The sequence below is a fragment of the Amphibalanus amphitrite genome, unplaced genomic scaffold (genome assembly GCF_019059575.1).
Source record: "Amphibalanus amphitrite isolate SeventyFive unplaced genomic scaffold, NRLGWU_Aamphi_draft 000248F_arrow, whole genome shotgun sequence".
NCBI lineage: Eukaryota > Metazoa > Arthropoda > Thecostraca > Balanomorpha > Balanidae > Amphibalanus > Amphibalanus amphitrite.
The window spans coordinates 588,946-606,310 of NW_024881743.1; the positions used below are offsets into that span (position 1 = coordinate 588,946).

Below are 17,365 nucleotides of genomic sequence, written 5' to 3' on the forward strand. Positions count from 1 at the left end.
TGAACAATAAATGCACACACTGAAATCGCTATTACCGATATGCTCATTGTTGTCTACGATTAGACAGCTGATAACTCATTCCCGTACGTCGTATGGTCGTAACACTATAATGACCTTTGCTTATTGTCACAAGTGCGCCGCATTCGCGATTGTTGCCCGACGCCTGTTTGCAGGTGAGCCCACTACAGTTGTTATACATATCTAAAAACCGAAAAACTTTTAGGCGAAAAAGGCACTATTCCAGGCCCATTTTTGATTTTTTTGCGATATTAGGTAAAAACAGAAGCTTCTTATCCTAGGAAAAATAAAATGGGAAATCTTTCAAAGGTGGCACACTACCTTTAAGGTAGCGCAATATGGGCACCTTCCCCTATGACAATTAACCATGCATCGAATATCGATGCACTCTACACTCTTACAGCAATGGACACATAACATATAGACAGGTCTCGCGGGTTTTAGCGGTAGGTTTTGCACCTAGAAAATTTAGTGTACTTCAGGCTATATCTTCGTCGTCTTAAGCTTTTAAGTGTTGAAGATGCGATCGACTTGTTGGGTAACAAGCCGGCCATGATCGTGTAAAATGACTTCATCGTTGATCGTATAGTTTCTGAGATATACCTAACCGGAAATGTAAAAGTGCAAAACCTACCGCTTAATCTCGCGAGACCTGTACCTACCTGCCTAATCGGTAGGTTCAGCAGATTTGTGCCTATTCCACATCGAATGTTCCGTTCGTTCGGGCTACAATGCGTCAACACGAATCGGTATATAGGTGTATAAAAGCTCGACACTCTCCCTGATCACCCTTGTATGAGTATGTTAGCCGGTGATGAACTTCAGGTCGGAGCCGGCGAGTTCCCTCTGAATCCAGGCGTCCATTTTGTCCGATGTCTGCTGGCTCATGTGATTTCTCCAGTCTCCCGTCTGTCCTTTCCGCATAAACTGCGGTGGCGGCTCTTTGGCCGCCATTGCCTCGAGCTCTTCAGCTGTCAGCGGGGAGTAGGCATAAGCCATGCTCTTGTTAACCCATGGGTTCTTCTTCATGTTGTCGAAGTGGAGGTTAAACTCAAGCCCATCCAGTTGCTCCTTCGTGAGCGACTTGCCCAAGAAGTCAGCCACCTTCTGGATAGTGCCTCTCAGATCGCGTTTCATGTCTTCGAAGAAGAGGAAGAGCAAGTTGGGATTATGCCGCTGCTTCCACGCTTCTAGAACATGCGGGAAGTATGGCAGCTGGCTTACTTCTCCATCCATGAACAAGGCAGCAAAGTCATCCAGAGTGAGCGCTAAGCTTCTCTCTTTGAATACGGCAGTATGGTGGAAGTACGAAACACACATGTCCTTCGGGTTCCTCGCGACGTAAATAACCTGAAAAAAGAAACAACAATGCATGGAGTTATTAATGATGCTTGTGAATTGTTACGAGCATCCCACATATCCGAAACAAAAAGTGTCGGTAGCACCTGAATTCGCCTATTCATAAATTGTGCCAAAACCGCAGCAGCTTTTTTATTTTGTGTTCTGATGAAGAGCTCATCACGCCAGCACGTATAATTAATAGACGTGTTCGTTGCGTAGGCTTTTTAAATGCTTCGAGAAGAAAAAAAAACGTGCCCCACTGGCCATTGGGCTATTCAGCCAAACGCGCCCTGCTGGGGGTAGTGGGATATTTTGCCCCCCCCCCCCCCGTCTTACTTCCAGACGGATGGTCGTAGAAAGACGGCGAAAACGTCAATGGTAAGCTCTCAACAAGACGTATCTGTAGAGCGCAACATTTTTCCTAACTGGGTCATCACAGGTCAGGCCAAGGTCAGGTCAAGTATAAAACTGCAAGTTTCTACTTTACTGCCTTTGGAGCCCAGTTGGCGGATGATGGACTCGAGATTGATATAGCCCACTCCCAAAACGCGCTTTTAGGCTACCAAGACTAGATGATTTGCATAAAAGAAAATGCAATGGTCAAGGTCAAGCCTCAAGGTCAAGTTCACTGTCCAGGTCAGATCACGAAAAACGAATTATTGAATAGGACACCTAGGTGCGACACCTATTTTATGAGTCATTTTACTCATAAAACTAAATGTGTACCGATACTCAATTGTGATAGGTATGCAGGACCGTAGGGGAAGGTGGGGTGTCAGACGGACCAGCTAAGGTCTAAGACCGAATATCTCGCTACACTGCTCTCGTAACTCATACTGTTTATGATCTTCTGAATGTTAAATCCTTACTCTTTTGATATGTGCGAAGACTCAATTTCAAATTCAAGAAATATAGATGGTGGCTGCTCGTAAAGGGAGACATGCCAAAATCAACGACAAGCAAAAACGCGGGGTAAGACGGACCACCCAGCAGTGCCTGCTACCATTCAGGTCTGTTACACTTCTGCTCTGTACTCTTGTAAGTAGAAATGACCAGAGTGGTAAAATAACGAAATGAGTCTTTATTCTATACTCATATGCGATGCAAGTGCAACTATTGTCGTTTGGCATGAATGCATGCTAGTTGAGCACTTGCATGCATCATGGTTCCCCTGCAACAAAAATTCCTTCGTGAAAAAAATACCTTACTAAAACTCACTGACAATGTTTTAGCAACATTTTCCATATACCCGGCAGCTGCTGAGGTATTTCGCCACCCGCCGTTTGCTGGGGGGGGGGGGGGGGGGCGTTAAACGCTCCCAGCCGATAACTCGAGAACCAATAGGCGCAGCGAAACGCACGAGGCGGCAAACGAAAGAAAGCGACGAAACGCTTCAGATGAGCACTTTAAAGTTGAAATTTGAGGTCACAGGTCGGGTCAAGATCAGGTCAAACACCTGAAATCGGGCTTTCAGTAGCATGGACTTGTTCAGAACCTCGCAATGGGCGTCTCTCGTCATAAACTTTGTCAAAACGGTGCACAAGCCATCATATAAGGCCTACAAGGGTGTCAGATCCATGAAGGGGTCAGTCAAGCGTAGGTCAGGGTCAAGGTCAGGTCAACCAGGTAGGTTAATATCCCTGAAAATCAAAACTGATATTCGCACCCTGTGACAAATGTTTATGGGTAATTTTGGGCGTAGAACACGATGATGGTGACATTCATTTTATCATATGTGTACGTGTTTGGTTCAAAAAGTTCAATTTAAATGGTCGTGCTCGTGAAGTAGTCACGAGAAATTGCCAATAATTACCTAGTTCAAGATTTTGGAAAATGCGGAACGATAATAAAAAAATCGAAGATAGCTATTTGTTTGCTTATGGTATTGGCAGTCTATTTGTCGCTTACGGCATGTATGTATCTTAATTCTGTGATTTTATATGATTTTTTGAACATATGCCGTGTTTAGTCGAAATTTCAGAAATCATGACGTCACTAAAGCCTCGATATCTAAAAAATTGCCGACCGATTTTGTTTTAAAACTTTGTCACAATAAACTTCAATCAATTCCCTACAGGTAACCAAATTTTGGCGCGCCTGCGGCGCGCCGTTTTTATGCTATAGTGCGGCGAAAAAGTGGGGGCGCCCGCCGCCCCCCCCAAGCAACTCGCGGGATGCGGGGTAAAATGGACCACCACAGATGGATCACAGTGGTCCGTCTTGCACCAAATCTAAATTCTGCCATGCTCATGACGTTAAATAGCCCAACATTGCGAAACCTTGCCTGTTCTAAAGTTTGACTATTACATTGTTCTTTACAGTAAAGAGCAAATAAAAACTAATCATACAACTCAAGAAAGGCGCCGAAACCGAATCACCCTTAGACCTCTTATATTAGATCCGTTTGACGAAAAACATTTTTCTCAATAACTCAAATTCTATGCATCCCGGCCCCATGAATTCAAGGTGACCATTGGTATGAAGGAAGACAAAGGCAATGAGATCAAAATAAAACAGTTAAAAAACGTAAAAAAAAACATTTGAGAGACAAAGTAAAATCACGTAGTGTAGAGTCGGGCCAAGCGCCCGGGGACGGTCAAACGCCCACCCCTCTTATTTATGAAATGCTCCATTTTTCAAAGAATTATCGATAGCCATTTTCAAGAACGCAGAGGAATCTGCTTGTACATATTCCGTTTTTTCTTTTGTAGGTAGGAGGTACTCAGCAGCCTGCTAAATATCGAGCCAAGAATTGAAACGTTTCGATTTTGATGTTGGGTGTAAAATCAACCACGGTCATGAAATCAACGTTTAAAAATGAAACAGCCAAATACAATTTTTTTTCTCAGTGGCTATAGGTACTAGGTAGGGTACCTAACTGTGGGGAAAGCCTCCCCTAAAAAAAATCGTATTTCTTATCGACGGATAGGTGTTTTATCCTGTCTTTCAGAACAGTCAGCTGCTTGTTTACGTAGGTCTCTATTTCCGGTTCTGTGTCTTGAGGAGCAGCGTGGGTAGGTGCTGATGTTGGTTTTGGGTGTTGTTTTTGTTGTTTTTACAGAAGATTCCTAATATTTTGAAGCCCTCTTTATATCACAAAACTTGTTAGGTATTGTGCACATCACTCAGAGGCGGATCCAGCTCAGAGTTTGGGGGGGGGGGCAAACCATAAAAATTTATCGATTCTTTCCATGCATCGTCCATAGGCGTAATGTTAAAATCATGCCGTTTGGGGGGGGGGCAAATGCCCATCCATTTTGCCCCCCCCCCCCGGATCCGCCACTGACATCACTCAAAACTGCGTTTTATTGTCATTCTCCTTGGAGGTAAGCTATGGTATTTCTGAGCATGATTAATAATGTAAATAGAGTGAATAACCTTATGCTCATGTTATATGTTGCAAATTGATATAATTAAAACTAAATTGATATATTTCGATATTGCACCGTCATCAGAATAAGAATAGCAATTAAGCAGCGAAACAAAGCCGATTCAAACGGAATACAAAACGTGCATCTTTTGATATGGTTCTCGTTGGATAAGGTCGATCAGTACGTACAATCATTCAAGTGCGTGTCAACATTTGCACATTATACATGGTAATGCTTTCAAATATACATAATGCCAAAAATACATATACGTTTACAATATACATACTTTACATAATAGTAGGATACATGGATGGATACATACTTTACATAATAGATGGATACATACATATGCACATACAATATACAATATGCATAATAGATACATACATAACATGTATATACAATATACATAATACACCTAATATATAGTTGTCTATTGTTACTCATACATCCACAAACACATGACATATGACAATGTTAAACAATAGGTATTCTACAATATTGTATGCTACACTGGAGCTACCGGAGCCACTGGGGGTGTGTATGACGGGGGATTGAGGAGAGGCCATGATGAGGTTTGTGTGTTGAGGTGGGGTCGCTGGTTTCTGATTTCGATTGATTCGGCTATTTTGAGGTTTGGTACATCTTTACAAACTTTTTCGATCGACACGCTAAACGACTCGGGCCCTACTATGCTGGTTGGGTGTGTCCTAGCTACATGATCTCCGAGTGGAGTGTCCTTAGTTTGGTTTTTTGCGTCCCTCAAATGCTCGTGAAACCGCTCCCGGATGCGTCTTTTAGTTTCTCCTATGTAAATACTAGTTTTGTCTTGGCACATGTTACACACGATTTTGTACACAACGTTTTTGGTGTGGCAGCGACCAGGCAGCCCCGCCTCACAAGTGTGACATTTCCTTGTACCTGCCGGGCAGGGAGGACTTTGCATGGCTGACCTGGTGAGGTGTTGCGCTAGTGTTTTTCCACTGGTCCAAGCGACCCGCGCATTCAAACCCGAGCCCCTGAAGACTCCATCCACCCGTCGTGCTAGGGTTTCGTCGATGTATGGGAGTGTGATATATGTAGGTTCGTTTTTTGTTCTGTTTTTTGCTCTGTTTCTGCCGTTTTGCTCACTACTAAATAGAACCCGATGCTTAGTTCTCTGAATGAGTTTGTTCGGGTACCCGTTATGCCGGAACAGCGTTTCGATCTTAGCCATACCCCGCTTTTGTGCCGCCTTGTCAGATCCCAGACGTTTAGCGCGTAGAAGCTGTGAATACAGGACGGATCGCTTACACTGCATGGGATGAGCTGAGCTGTAGTGCACTATGATCGGTGCCGCCATTGGCTTGATATACAGCCAATGGCGCTAGCGCAACACCTCACCAGGTCAGCCATGCAAAGTCCTCCCTGCCCGGCAGGTACAAGGAAATGTCACACTTGTGAGGCGGGGCTGCCTGGTCGCTGCCACACCAAAAACGTTGTGTACAAAATCGTGTGTAACATGTGCCAAGACAAAACTAGTATTTACATAGGAGAAACTAAAAGACGCATCCGGGAGCGGTTTCACGAGCATTTGAGGGACGCAAAAAACCAAACTAAGGACACTCCACTCGGAGATCATGTAGCTAGGACACACCCAACCAGCATAGTAGGGCCCGAGTCGTTTAGCGTGTCGATCGAAAAAGTTTGTAAAGATGTACCAAACCTCAAAATAGCCGAATCAATCGAAATCAGAAACCAGCGACCCCACCTCAACACACAAACCTCATCATGGCCTCTCCTCAATCCCCCGTCATACACACCCCCAGTGGCTCCGGTAGCTCCAGTGTAGCATACAATATTGTAGAATACCTATTGTTTAACATTGTCATATGTCATGTGTTTGTGGATGTATGAGTAACAATAGACAACTATATATTAGGTGTATTATGTATATTGTATATACATGTTATGTATGTATCTATTATGCATATTGTATATTGTATGTGCATATGTATGTATCCATCTATTATGTAAAGTATGTATCCATCCATGTATCCTACTATTATGTAAAGTATGTATATTGTAAACGTATATGTATTTTTGGCATTATGTATATTTGAAAGCATTACCATGTATAATGTGCAAATGTTGACACGCACTTGAATGATTGTACGTACTGATCGACCTTATCCAACGAGAACCATATCAAAAGATGCACGTTTTGTATTCCGTTTGAATCGGCTTTGTTTCGCTGCTTAATTGCTATTCTTATTCTGATGACGGTGCAATATCGAAATATATCAATTTAGTTTTAATTATATCAATTTGCAACATATAACATGAGCATAAGGTTATTCACTCTATTTACATTATTGTCATTCTGTTGAATTTATTATGCTGCGGCGTTAGTGGCGCGTTTTTTGTCAATATTTTGTTGACCGGAAATGGAGTGGATGGGGAAAGACGCCTACTCGATGCATGGGGCAAGACGCCCCCAGTTTTCTGAAAGGGGGGCGTTTTGCACGGTGGTGAGAGTGCAGGGTAGCGCCCTGTAGGTCGGGGCTGAAAAGGCCTCTCCCTGTCCTTTTTTGCTGATATATCCTAAACGACTGCAGATATCGTCACCAAACTTTCAGGACTCCTCCGGGCATCCATTTTACACATTGTAACAAAATTTTATTCCAAAGGCTATGATAGGTTGACCACAAATGACGTCAGAATGACGTCAAGTTCTGCCATGTTCATCATGTTCTGTTGATGGATGGGGTGGGGGCGCTTTGCACATGGGTGTGGGCGTATTACCCAGGGTATGGGGCAAAACGCCCTTTTGTAAGGGTATGCGAAAACCTTTTTGGGGGGTTAAATACCACACGCAGGCGTCTTTTCTTGGTCTCAAAGCGTAGTAAAAAGAATGAGCTACATGATGGTGCCCAAAGGTTTGAGTAATCTGTGTTGGGTTGAGTGTCAGGTTTCGCGCTTAAGGGGGGGGGGGCGTTTTTGACCTATTCACCCTACCTATGTGCAGACACATATTGTAAATTGTATGTAGGTAAGTGACATGTTTTCCTATCGTAGGGGAGAGCGGGGTCAAATGTAACACGGGGCAATTGTAACAGTGTTAATAATTCATAAACTTACCAATAGAATGAGCTGATGTTCAGACCGAAAATGCGTAATTCTATACTGCCTTTCCCAACGGAGTTTGAAGCGAAAGTGCCGGGTATGTCGATGGCTGTGCACAGTAATGTGTTTTTGATAGCATTTTGTAGATTTTTATGCCGTTATATTTGATGAGCTCATTCCCGCCATTGAAAAGATATCGACTTCAGACTTTGTGTAAGCGTTGGCAGGCTTGTTGTCGATAAATTGAAAGCATTAAATGCTGCCTACATGCAACATCTTTTTGCGCCAGTTTCGTCTAAAATATGTCAAGGCGCGACGGGTACAATTGTAACATTTTTGCAGGGGTCAAATGTAACAGGTTATAGGTCAGTGGCCATTATGTCAAAGTCGTCAAATTTTCAAGGGAGATGAAACATTGCTAGAATTAAGAGAACTGTGAGTTTTGTCGCAATCGGCAGCTTTTTACGCGATTTATTTACGAAAAACCAAGGGAGAGGAGGTCCATCCAACCCCTGTATAAGTGCGAGGTTTTATTGCCTTCTTCCTGAGAAGAACCGTCCCTACCAAGTCTGGGAAGATAAACAAGTGTTCAATACTTTTGTTAAATCAAAGTTTTGGAAAAAATTGTGTTGCTGTAGCCTGTAAATGAACATGTTACAATTGTCCCCGGATGGTGTTACTTTTGACCCCGTATCTGGGGCGAATTGTAACAGCTGAATTGACTTTTTCGAACAACCATTTTGACCCGAAAAAGAAGCTATTTCGGAAATGTTTTAACTGCATTTTAAAGACAAAACATCATAGTTTCTGAAAATAAAAGAAAGAGCTTTATAACTGCAAACGTGTTTGCACCAGATGATAAAATGCAAAAAATGTTACAATTGACCCCGTTCTCCCCTACGACACGGAAAACTTAGGATGACGTATTTTTGTCTGATATAGTTACTTAGGATTAAAGGGACCCTCCCACCTTCAAAAAAGTTAATGAATTAGCATGAAAGTGATGTCGCTCGGTTCAGAAAGAGCAAAAACGAATATCTACCAAATTTCATCGAAAAATATTCACCGGTTTTCAAGATATTAGACTTTTACTTTTGTTTACTTTTTGGGATCTCCGCTGTTCCTAGCGACTTTATTTGAAAGTGCGGCATTTGTTGCGCGCAAAGCAGCATATACCACCGCGTGCTACGAAACGTTTTAGTCAAACATTTAACGGACGTTCGAAAGCCTGATGACGTCATCAGATTCCCGTAATGGTTAAGAGATAGGGACCACGCTGGTCCCACCCTGCAAGTAAAGGGAAGAAATTTCTTGAACACCATAAAGCTGCGGGGGTTGCGACCAGGATAAATGGTGGTTTCTGAGCCTGGCCGCAAACTTGGCTATCTCAACTCAAAACTAATGTTAAGGTGGGAGGGTCCCTTTAAGGCCCTTTAGCAAGTTACCTATAATTTACCAACCTTGGCAGTATCGATGAGTGCCGGAGGACAGAAGTGCAGCGGAAGGTGAGTCTTGACAAACCGCGGCCTGGTCCGCTCCTGAATGGACCCAAAGAAAAGCTTCTTGCTAACTGGGTTTCGACCGAGGCGAATTTTCTCCCGTTTCATACTGGTGGTCATACCAGCGGCCTCCAGGAAATGGTACCGGTCGGGGCACAGCAGACACCGCGCCCCCTCGTAGTCGCAGTCGTTCTGGATCAGCCACACCATCTCCTGCGTCCATGTCGTGCCTGCAGTGCAGAGCAAGAGCAAGAGGCAAATAGCATTGATCTTAAAACGATACCTATCCTACTGATACAGCAAGCCAATACCATCGATCTAAAAACGATACCTATATAGTTACTTCATGATTCGCCGATCAAAGCAATATGTAGGCATTCGAATATTTAAATCTCCAAAAGTAAGTCTGGGCATTAAGTCATAAAGTCTACATTGTAGGAAAAACAATATAAACCGCTAACATTCTGTCCTTTCTAAGCAACGTACTCAGATTTGACCTGAGTGTAGGTAACGGTCAAGGGAACGGTGAAGGTAAGTGCAGTGCATATGGAAAAACTCTAAAAATGGACGTTTTCATAAAATATTCTCTTTTGACTCAAAACTTGCAAGACATGGATTTTACCGGCATGGTATTCCTTTCGTTTATACGCATCGAACGAACTTGACCTTAAAATTTGGAAATTTAGCGGTCAAGAGCAAGAGCATCAACATGGCATGACCAGAAAATATCGAGAAGATTGACAATTTATTTATCCGCATACACTGCCTGTCTGATACTGCGCACTAACTAACTAAAGAATTTCCCACCGAAACGACTGAATATGGCAGACCTATTTATCTGTTCGGTCGTGTACTGATTGTGCAAAAAAAAAGCGTAAAATGCATCGCAACATACAGAAAAAGAATTAAGCTAATGATTACGCATATATTATTTATTCAACAGGTGAAGCACCTATAACATATCATGATCTATATCGACCGACTTAACAATCAGTTAGCAAACTCTCACTTTAAGTTCAACAAGTTTACAATCTTAATTAAACAAGAAGACGAGGGTATGTGTCTCTTTCCGAAACCCAACAATTATTCTGCATTTGTCAGCGCACAAGTAGCTTACATATTCTGCATTTTTAAATCGCCATAAACATCACCCGCGACGGCTAGGAAACACCACTTAACTACCCATTACTGAGTGCTACGGCAATTGACCATGCGTCGAATATCGAGGCATTATATTGTTTCCTATCGTTCAATGTGTGCGTTTATAGAAACATGTACCTACGGTATCGCACCATAGTTAAACAGCATTTAACTTTAGAAGCATGCTTCATCGGCAGGCTTAGTATCTACTAGTACATTTGCACCTATTCTAAGAACAGGCACAGGTGTATTCTAAGTTCGGACTACAATGCGTCAACACGAATCGGTATGTAGGTGTATAAAAGCTCGACACTCTCCCTGATCACCCTTGTATGAGCATGTTAGCCGGTGATGAACTTCAGGTCGGAGCCGGCGAGTTCCCTCTGAATCCAGGCGTCCATTTTGTCCGATGTCTGCTGGCTCATGTGATTTCTCCAGTCTCCCGTTTGTCCTTTCCGCATAAACTGCGGTGGCGGCTCTTTGGCCGCCATTGCCTCGAGCTCTTCAGCTGTCAGTGGGGAGTAGGCATAAGCCATGCTCTTGTTGACCCATGGGTTCTTCTTCATGCTGTCGAAGTGGAGGTTAAACTCAAGCCCATCCAGTTGCTCCTTCGTGAGCGACTTGCCCAAGAAGTCAGCCACCTTCTGGATAGTGCCTCTCAGATCGCGCTTCATGTCTTCGAAGAAGAGGAAGAGCAGGTTGGGATTATGCCGCTGCTTCCATGCTTCTAGAACATGAGGGAAGTACGGCAGCTGGTTCACTTCGCCTGCCATGAATAGGTCGGCAAACTCATCTAGGGGCAGGTCAGGATCCCTCTCTTCGAATACCTTCAGGTGGTTGAAGTATGAAATGCACATGTCTTTGGGGTTTCTTGCCACATATATCACCTGGAAAAGATAAGACAGAAAGCTGAGAACCAGAGCATAAAGAAATGGGTATGCCTGACATAACGCGCTCAGACAAACGAACGTTAAACGAGCGGTTCAGCTGCCTGGGGTCAATGGTGGCCTTTGGGTATCGAGTGTGGGTACGGGGAAGTGATTTCTTTATTTTATTGATCCCCAGCGATGAGATCCTAGTCCTACAGCTAATTCCAACTGTACGGCTGTACCTTTCCCCGTTCCAGCAGTGCCGGCGGACAGTAGTGAAGAGGCAGGTGGGTCTTGACGAACCAGGGCTTGGGTCGCTCCTCGACCCGCGAGAACATGTTTCGTTTGCTGATCGGGTTGTTGCCCTGGCGAACCTCTTCTCGCTGATGTGGAGCTGAGATGCAGGCGATCTCAAGAAACTGGTACCGGTCGGGACACAGCAGGCACTGCGCCCCCTTGTAGTCGCAGTCGTTCTGGATCAGCCACACCATCTCCTGTGTCCATGTCGTGCCTGCAAATAGCAATAGAAGCCAGATAACACGCATGCTGTAATGTCGACTTGCAGCCATACTATCAACCTGCGTGACTGATCTGTTAACCGAAGTACCTGCAAGTAAAGTCTGTCTTAAAAGTGCCGCGCAAAGTAACGGTGGATCCATCAAGCCTGACCGAGGAAGGGCCTGCTAAATTTGAGTCACCGAAGTAATTACATCCTCGTCCATTCCCCAGGTCAATTGGTTCGGTGACTTTCAATTCATAGCAGACCCTTCCTCGGTCAGGCTTAATGGATCCACCGTCAATTTGCGCGGTACTTTTAAAGACAGACTACATTACGGAGCAAGGCACGATTTTTAGAGTGAAGATAACTTTGACTGATAGTAGGTAGGTAATAGCGAATATGTAGGCCAGTTTACCTATAGGTATAACAAAGATGTCGAATGGTGCCGAAAATCAGAGGCATTTGAAATTGTGCTAGTAAAATTTTCAGCTCACATCAGTAATTGATATAAACGGTATTTCTTAAAGGTCTCCCCCCCCCCCCCCCGACAAGCATCAGAAGGTGTCACTAAAAGGGTATTCCGAATAAATTAATTTGAAGATAAATGCATCAGTAAGCGTCAGCCATGCCGTGCCTATAGTGCCTACGGGCTACTTACAATATCAAACCGGGTTCAGTAGCTGTAGGTAGCCCTTCGCCTACAACGAACGTCGTTTTATAATAGCCGTTTTCACGACGGCCATCTGGTACACATTTGGTGCACAGCTGGTGCAGATTAGGTGCAGATTTGGTCAAATTAGGTTCAGTGTGTCTTTTAGTAGCTATCAGCTAGGGTTGCACTAATTGCTCATATGCCTGCTTTGTCATATCATCAGAGTAGGTATCATCGATTAATACATACCTACACTGAAATAAATTCATAAAATAAAGATATTTGCTGTAAAAGAGATTAGGTGCAGATTTGGTCATAGGTATAGGTGCACTCGCCGGATAGCCCGTCGTGAAAACAGCTATTATCAGCGAAAAATTACGTACCTACCTACGTTCTATATACCTACACCTAGACATTAGGAGTTTGTTGTCAACTGTGAGCATGAAACTTACCGGCTAGCGCCAGATTTCTATTTAATCGCGACTATTATTTTGCTTTCATTTCGCGCTTTACGCAATACGCAATGATGAATGAAATCTGAAATGGGCTAATTTTGATTCGGAGGCAACAACTCAAGCGCATAGCATTAAACACTTGTTTGGAAATGCTGAACAATTACGTCTTGCCGATCATTATCAAGGTATGGGTCGAAACGAAGCAAAAATCAGAAACGGCATTCATTATTCTGATTCAATAGTTAGGCAATATTTAACATAAATTTCAGCGCCGCGAGTTTATGCGATTGCACGGGGAGGCACTTGTGTGACTAGTCGTCGAGTGTCCCAATGAATAAATTAAATGAAACGATTTCCATTGTCCTGTGTCATTTTGCTGTCGCATGGAGAAGCAATACGATAGGTGCGAGGCATAGGTACCATATAGCGATCGCAGGAGGGACAAAGAGGGATAAGTACCTAAACGGGGAAGCTTGCTTTAGGGCTCCCAAACTTTCATCCAAATAGCATTTAAAAGACCGTCTACTTCTTTTAGTTTATCTCTTTCCACTATTTGACGTAAATTACCCACACATATATGGATCACACGGGTCAATGACGCGCTGAGTAATTGATATCCGAAACAAACAGGATGCCGATGAGTGGGTTGAGCTGACGGGGTGAGCGGATCATTGTCAGCGGGCGCACTTACCACACTTGGGCAGCGTGACGATCCACACGTCTCCCGGATCGACGGGCGTCTGCACGTACTGGCGCAGGAACGGCTCGGCGTCCACAGGCAGCATGTAGCCGGACGGGCCGAACGGAGCCTGGCCGCCGTCCCCGGCGAACACAGGATAGGCGGCGTCCATGCGGCGCCGCTTCTCCTCCGACACGGGCCACCTCCTGAACAGCTCCTCGGCCATGACGGGGATCTCAGCGCAGCAGGTGTCTCCTCAGTGCAGCCGCCGTCACCCGTCCGTCGCCGCCCCCGACCACGGTCGTCCTGTCGCGCCGCAGCCGCCGCCCGCCGCCCGCCCCCCGCCGCGCCGCGACGGGTCCTGCCGTGACCTTCGGCGGACCCCGGCGGCCAGAGGCGCGTCTCCGCCCGGCGGCGGGAGAACGGGGCGGGCTGGCAGGTCTGTTATCGAGTGTTTTACCATTGTAGTGTCTTGTCCAGCACGTGTATTTGTTCGATTTGTAGGTGCACTTCGTGAACTTTGTTCTTTCTGTTTTATAAAAACTCAGTCCGAATGGAAGGTACTAAATTTAGTCTGAATCTTTAAAAAAAAAATGTGGCTACGAACGCCATCGAATGCCTCTCTGTATAATCCACTGTCCATTCACAGTTCGCCCTGGGGCTTCTGTATTAACACACGAGTCCTATCGCCCTGTGCCAATAGATGACTGGCAGTTTAGCCGCGAGTGTCGGCCGACCCAGTCAGGCGGCTAGCGGGACTGGCCCACTTATGTAACTCAAAGCGCGTTTGTGCTGCCGACAGGCGCCGCGTGCACTGTAGGCCGGCAGCCTGAAAAAGCGCTAGAAATTCCCCCAAACTGACTGTCCGCAATATGAACAAAATAGGTATCATTTAATCCCAAATTGATCGAAGAATACGATTCCGATGCTAGTTTTGCCCTAAGGTCAAAATTGAGGTCGTCAGTTGTCACCAAACACAAGACAATTTAGGCTCTCTATAGGCCACCACATTTACTGATTTTAATGATGAACTTTAGTGGTAATTTATTAGTCGACCAATCGTCGTTTTGAACGAAATTTCCTGTCAGACTAGTTCAGGGCACTGTTGTTCACTGTGCCAACATCATTCTGACATATTGCATCGCTTTTCTGCAAAATAAGCTAGCTGTTTGCAAGCAGCTGCAAGACGTAATTTAAAATCATATCCAATTTTTTAATTAGACTTCTATAAAAACGTTATTTCGAGCGGCTAAAAATGAACATTTTATACTAGCCTCTGATTACTCATCTTTTGTTCCATATGGGTGCTTTGCTGCTTTTCCCTGCTACTTTTCGAGGTATGCGCCAGTAAACCACATGATGTAGGGGCAATTGTCACCTCGCCGCTCTACTGAAGGCCCGGCGCTCTTTAAAACGCTGGAAGTTGTGAAAAACAAACGCTTATAATCTAAATAAAATATATGTCCCTGAGCTCCGAATTGATCAACGCACACAATGCTGTCAACATTTCTGGGCCAAACTCAAAAATTCAGTCATTATTAACCCCTAAACACAAGTCAGTGAAAATCAACAACAACTTGCTCTTTAGTTAGACTTTTTGAGAAATGTTATTTCGAGCCGCTAAAAATGGTCATGCCATACAAACCAGCAATCATCTTTCTGTCATGCCCTACTCGCAATTTTTGCTAATGCCTGCTACTCTTCGAGGTCACGTGACCTCACCATTAAAAGTGAATGGGGAAATAAGGAAACTGTTGTTTTTGCGCATGGAGTGATTTCAAACTATCTCAAGCACACGGAATCGTGATTTCGTACACTCCTTGCAAGATCCAATGCTTTACTTTTGCATTGTTGACCTTCCGTGACGTCATTTATGACGTCACACCGGTCATAGGAGTTTCTCGTCAATAACTCACGATCAAATTGAGCCAGCGACTCGGGAAAGCCACCAATGGACTCGGGAAGACCTCCCGAATCGAATGATATGCGATACGACCTCCTTCGATTAAGTTCGTGGCCTGATGGGCTCTGAACTGACCTTGACTCGAGGTCAATACCTTAAGTTGACCTCACCCGAACAAAAAGCATACCATTCGACGCGCCTGAGCCAGGCGAACGCGATGGTGCCAAAATCGCTGCTCTGCGGCCATTTTTTGCGAAATTATTTGCCAAAAACCAAACCCAACCTTGGGCTTTTTGACTTCACCTCAGAGGTTACCGGTTGACCTGGGACCTTAAAATCGGGTATCAATCGTTCCGCCTTGAAACGGCGCACACGCTTGTTTTTTCCGCGAGGCTCTAGCTCCATTAGGGGCGAAACGGCAAAAAGGGGTCGTACGAACCCTCCCCCCTCGGCCGGCCGAGGGGGTGGGGGGTCCGACAATAGGTCCGGCGAGGGTTAAGCAGCCCCACTTCGTTTTTAGCATGTTTGCTTGTCACTGAGATCAACGACTCAATCACAAATAATTTCTAGCACTTTTCCGGACCCCCGGCCCAGTGCACAGTGGGGATTTTTCAGATCTAGCACGTATTTATTCGTAGAGGGCAAACCATAGGTAGTATTGTAGCCAGATTGTGCACAGATGTTGGCTGGTGTGTTCTGGTGAGAGTGTTACCTGTAAATGTGCATAATCAACATAGTATAGGGGGGTCAATTGGACCCCCGGCTCAGCCGTTTGGCCCCTGATCAAGCTAGAGCTTCGCGGAAAAATCAAGCGTGCTGTCTATGACGAGATGAGGCCGAATATATCCAATTTCAAAGTCCAAGGTCATTAGTTGACTTTCCAAGTCAAGTCAATGACCCAACTAAAGATGGAAAATCGAGACCTCTTGGAACTTCGTAAAGTTAGGATGTTACGGGGTATTTTGGGGTGCTGATCACGAATTTCATGTTAGTTTTGATCACAGACGATGTCTTCATGCATTTAAGCCAGGTCGGGTCAGGTCAGGTCAGCCAGTAGACGTCCTGCCGGCCATCCATAATAGGTGTCACCTACTACTGACAGCTTCGTAACATGGTACGAAGGCACCAGAACTACTTCCTAAATATTCAAATGGTTGCTAAATTCGAAATCAACACCAAAAACTACCCTAGAAGCAAGTAAAACTCGAAAAAGTGAACCAAGGTCATCAAAGGTCAATGACCTTGACCTGACCTTCACGTGACCTTGACACCCACCATAATGCATGGCACCAGCATCATTTCACATATTTGAACGTTTAAAACCACAAAAAGACTGGAAACCGCGGATAATGTGAGCTGGCATACGCCGAATCACGATTCCGGCCAAACATGGTCTCGAGAAATATGCCACAGGTCAAAGGTCAGTTGGGTCAGAGTCATGAAATTTTTAGGTTAGATGTAAAATTGATGATCTCGAGGGCAACGAAAGTTTCGTCGCGATCGGCTGCTTTTTGCGCGAGTGATTTGCGGAAAACCATGGGGTTTTATCCGACCCCTTCCCCCTCCCCCTCCCCACTAGTGCTAGGGTTAATAAGGTTGCGGTATGTATAATTTACGCCTGTCATCCTATTCCTCATGAATGTGTCTCAGAAAATATGCATCATATAAGTCAGGAAGTAAAATTATTCGCCTATGTCTGGAACATACCTATATCGTGCTGTTTGCCCTAGCGCTCCTAGAGTGGGGTATTAAGATACTCTAATGCGAATATTCCGTGTTCAGGCAATTTCCGGCAGCCAAACTAGACGTTGTCTTGTGCAGGAGAAAGTGGCGA

The 17,365-nt window shown here is 44.7% G+C and overlaps 2 protein-coding genes across 2 annotated transcripts in view; both read right to left on the reverse strand.

The window, feature by feature from the left end:
* Positions 1–623: 623 nt before the first annotated feature.
* The window catches only part of LOC122386379 (sulfotransferase family cytosolic 1B member 1-like), a 30,942-nt gene continuing 14,200 nt past the window's right edge, over positions 624–17,365 (reverse strand). Inside the window, exons 2-3 of the mRNA XM_043375540.1 lie at positions 9,296–9,564; positions 624–1,368 (exon numbers count right to left, since the gene is read on the reverse strand). Coding sequence (XP_043231475.1) covers positions 823–1,368; positions 9,296–9,544 — 795 coding nt within the window. The 5' untranslated portion in view covers positions 9,545–9,564 and the 3' untranslated portion in view covers positions 624–822. The remainder of the gene's footprint in view (positions 1,369–9,295; positions 9,565–17,365) is intronic.
* On the reverse strand, positions 10,246–13,996 carry LOC122386378 (sulfotransferase 1C4-like). Its single transcript, XM_043375539.1, has 3 exons — positions 13,641–13,996; positions 11,586–11,854; positions 10,246–11,361 (listed from the first exon to the last, which is right to left on the reverse strand). Exons 1-3 carry the CDS (start codon positions 13,852–13,854, stop codon positions 10,816–10,818), a joined length of 1,029 nt encoding a protein of 342 aa, XP_043231474.1. The 5' UTR covers positions 13,855–13,996; the 3' UTR covers positions 10,246–10,815.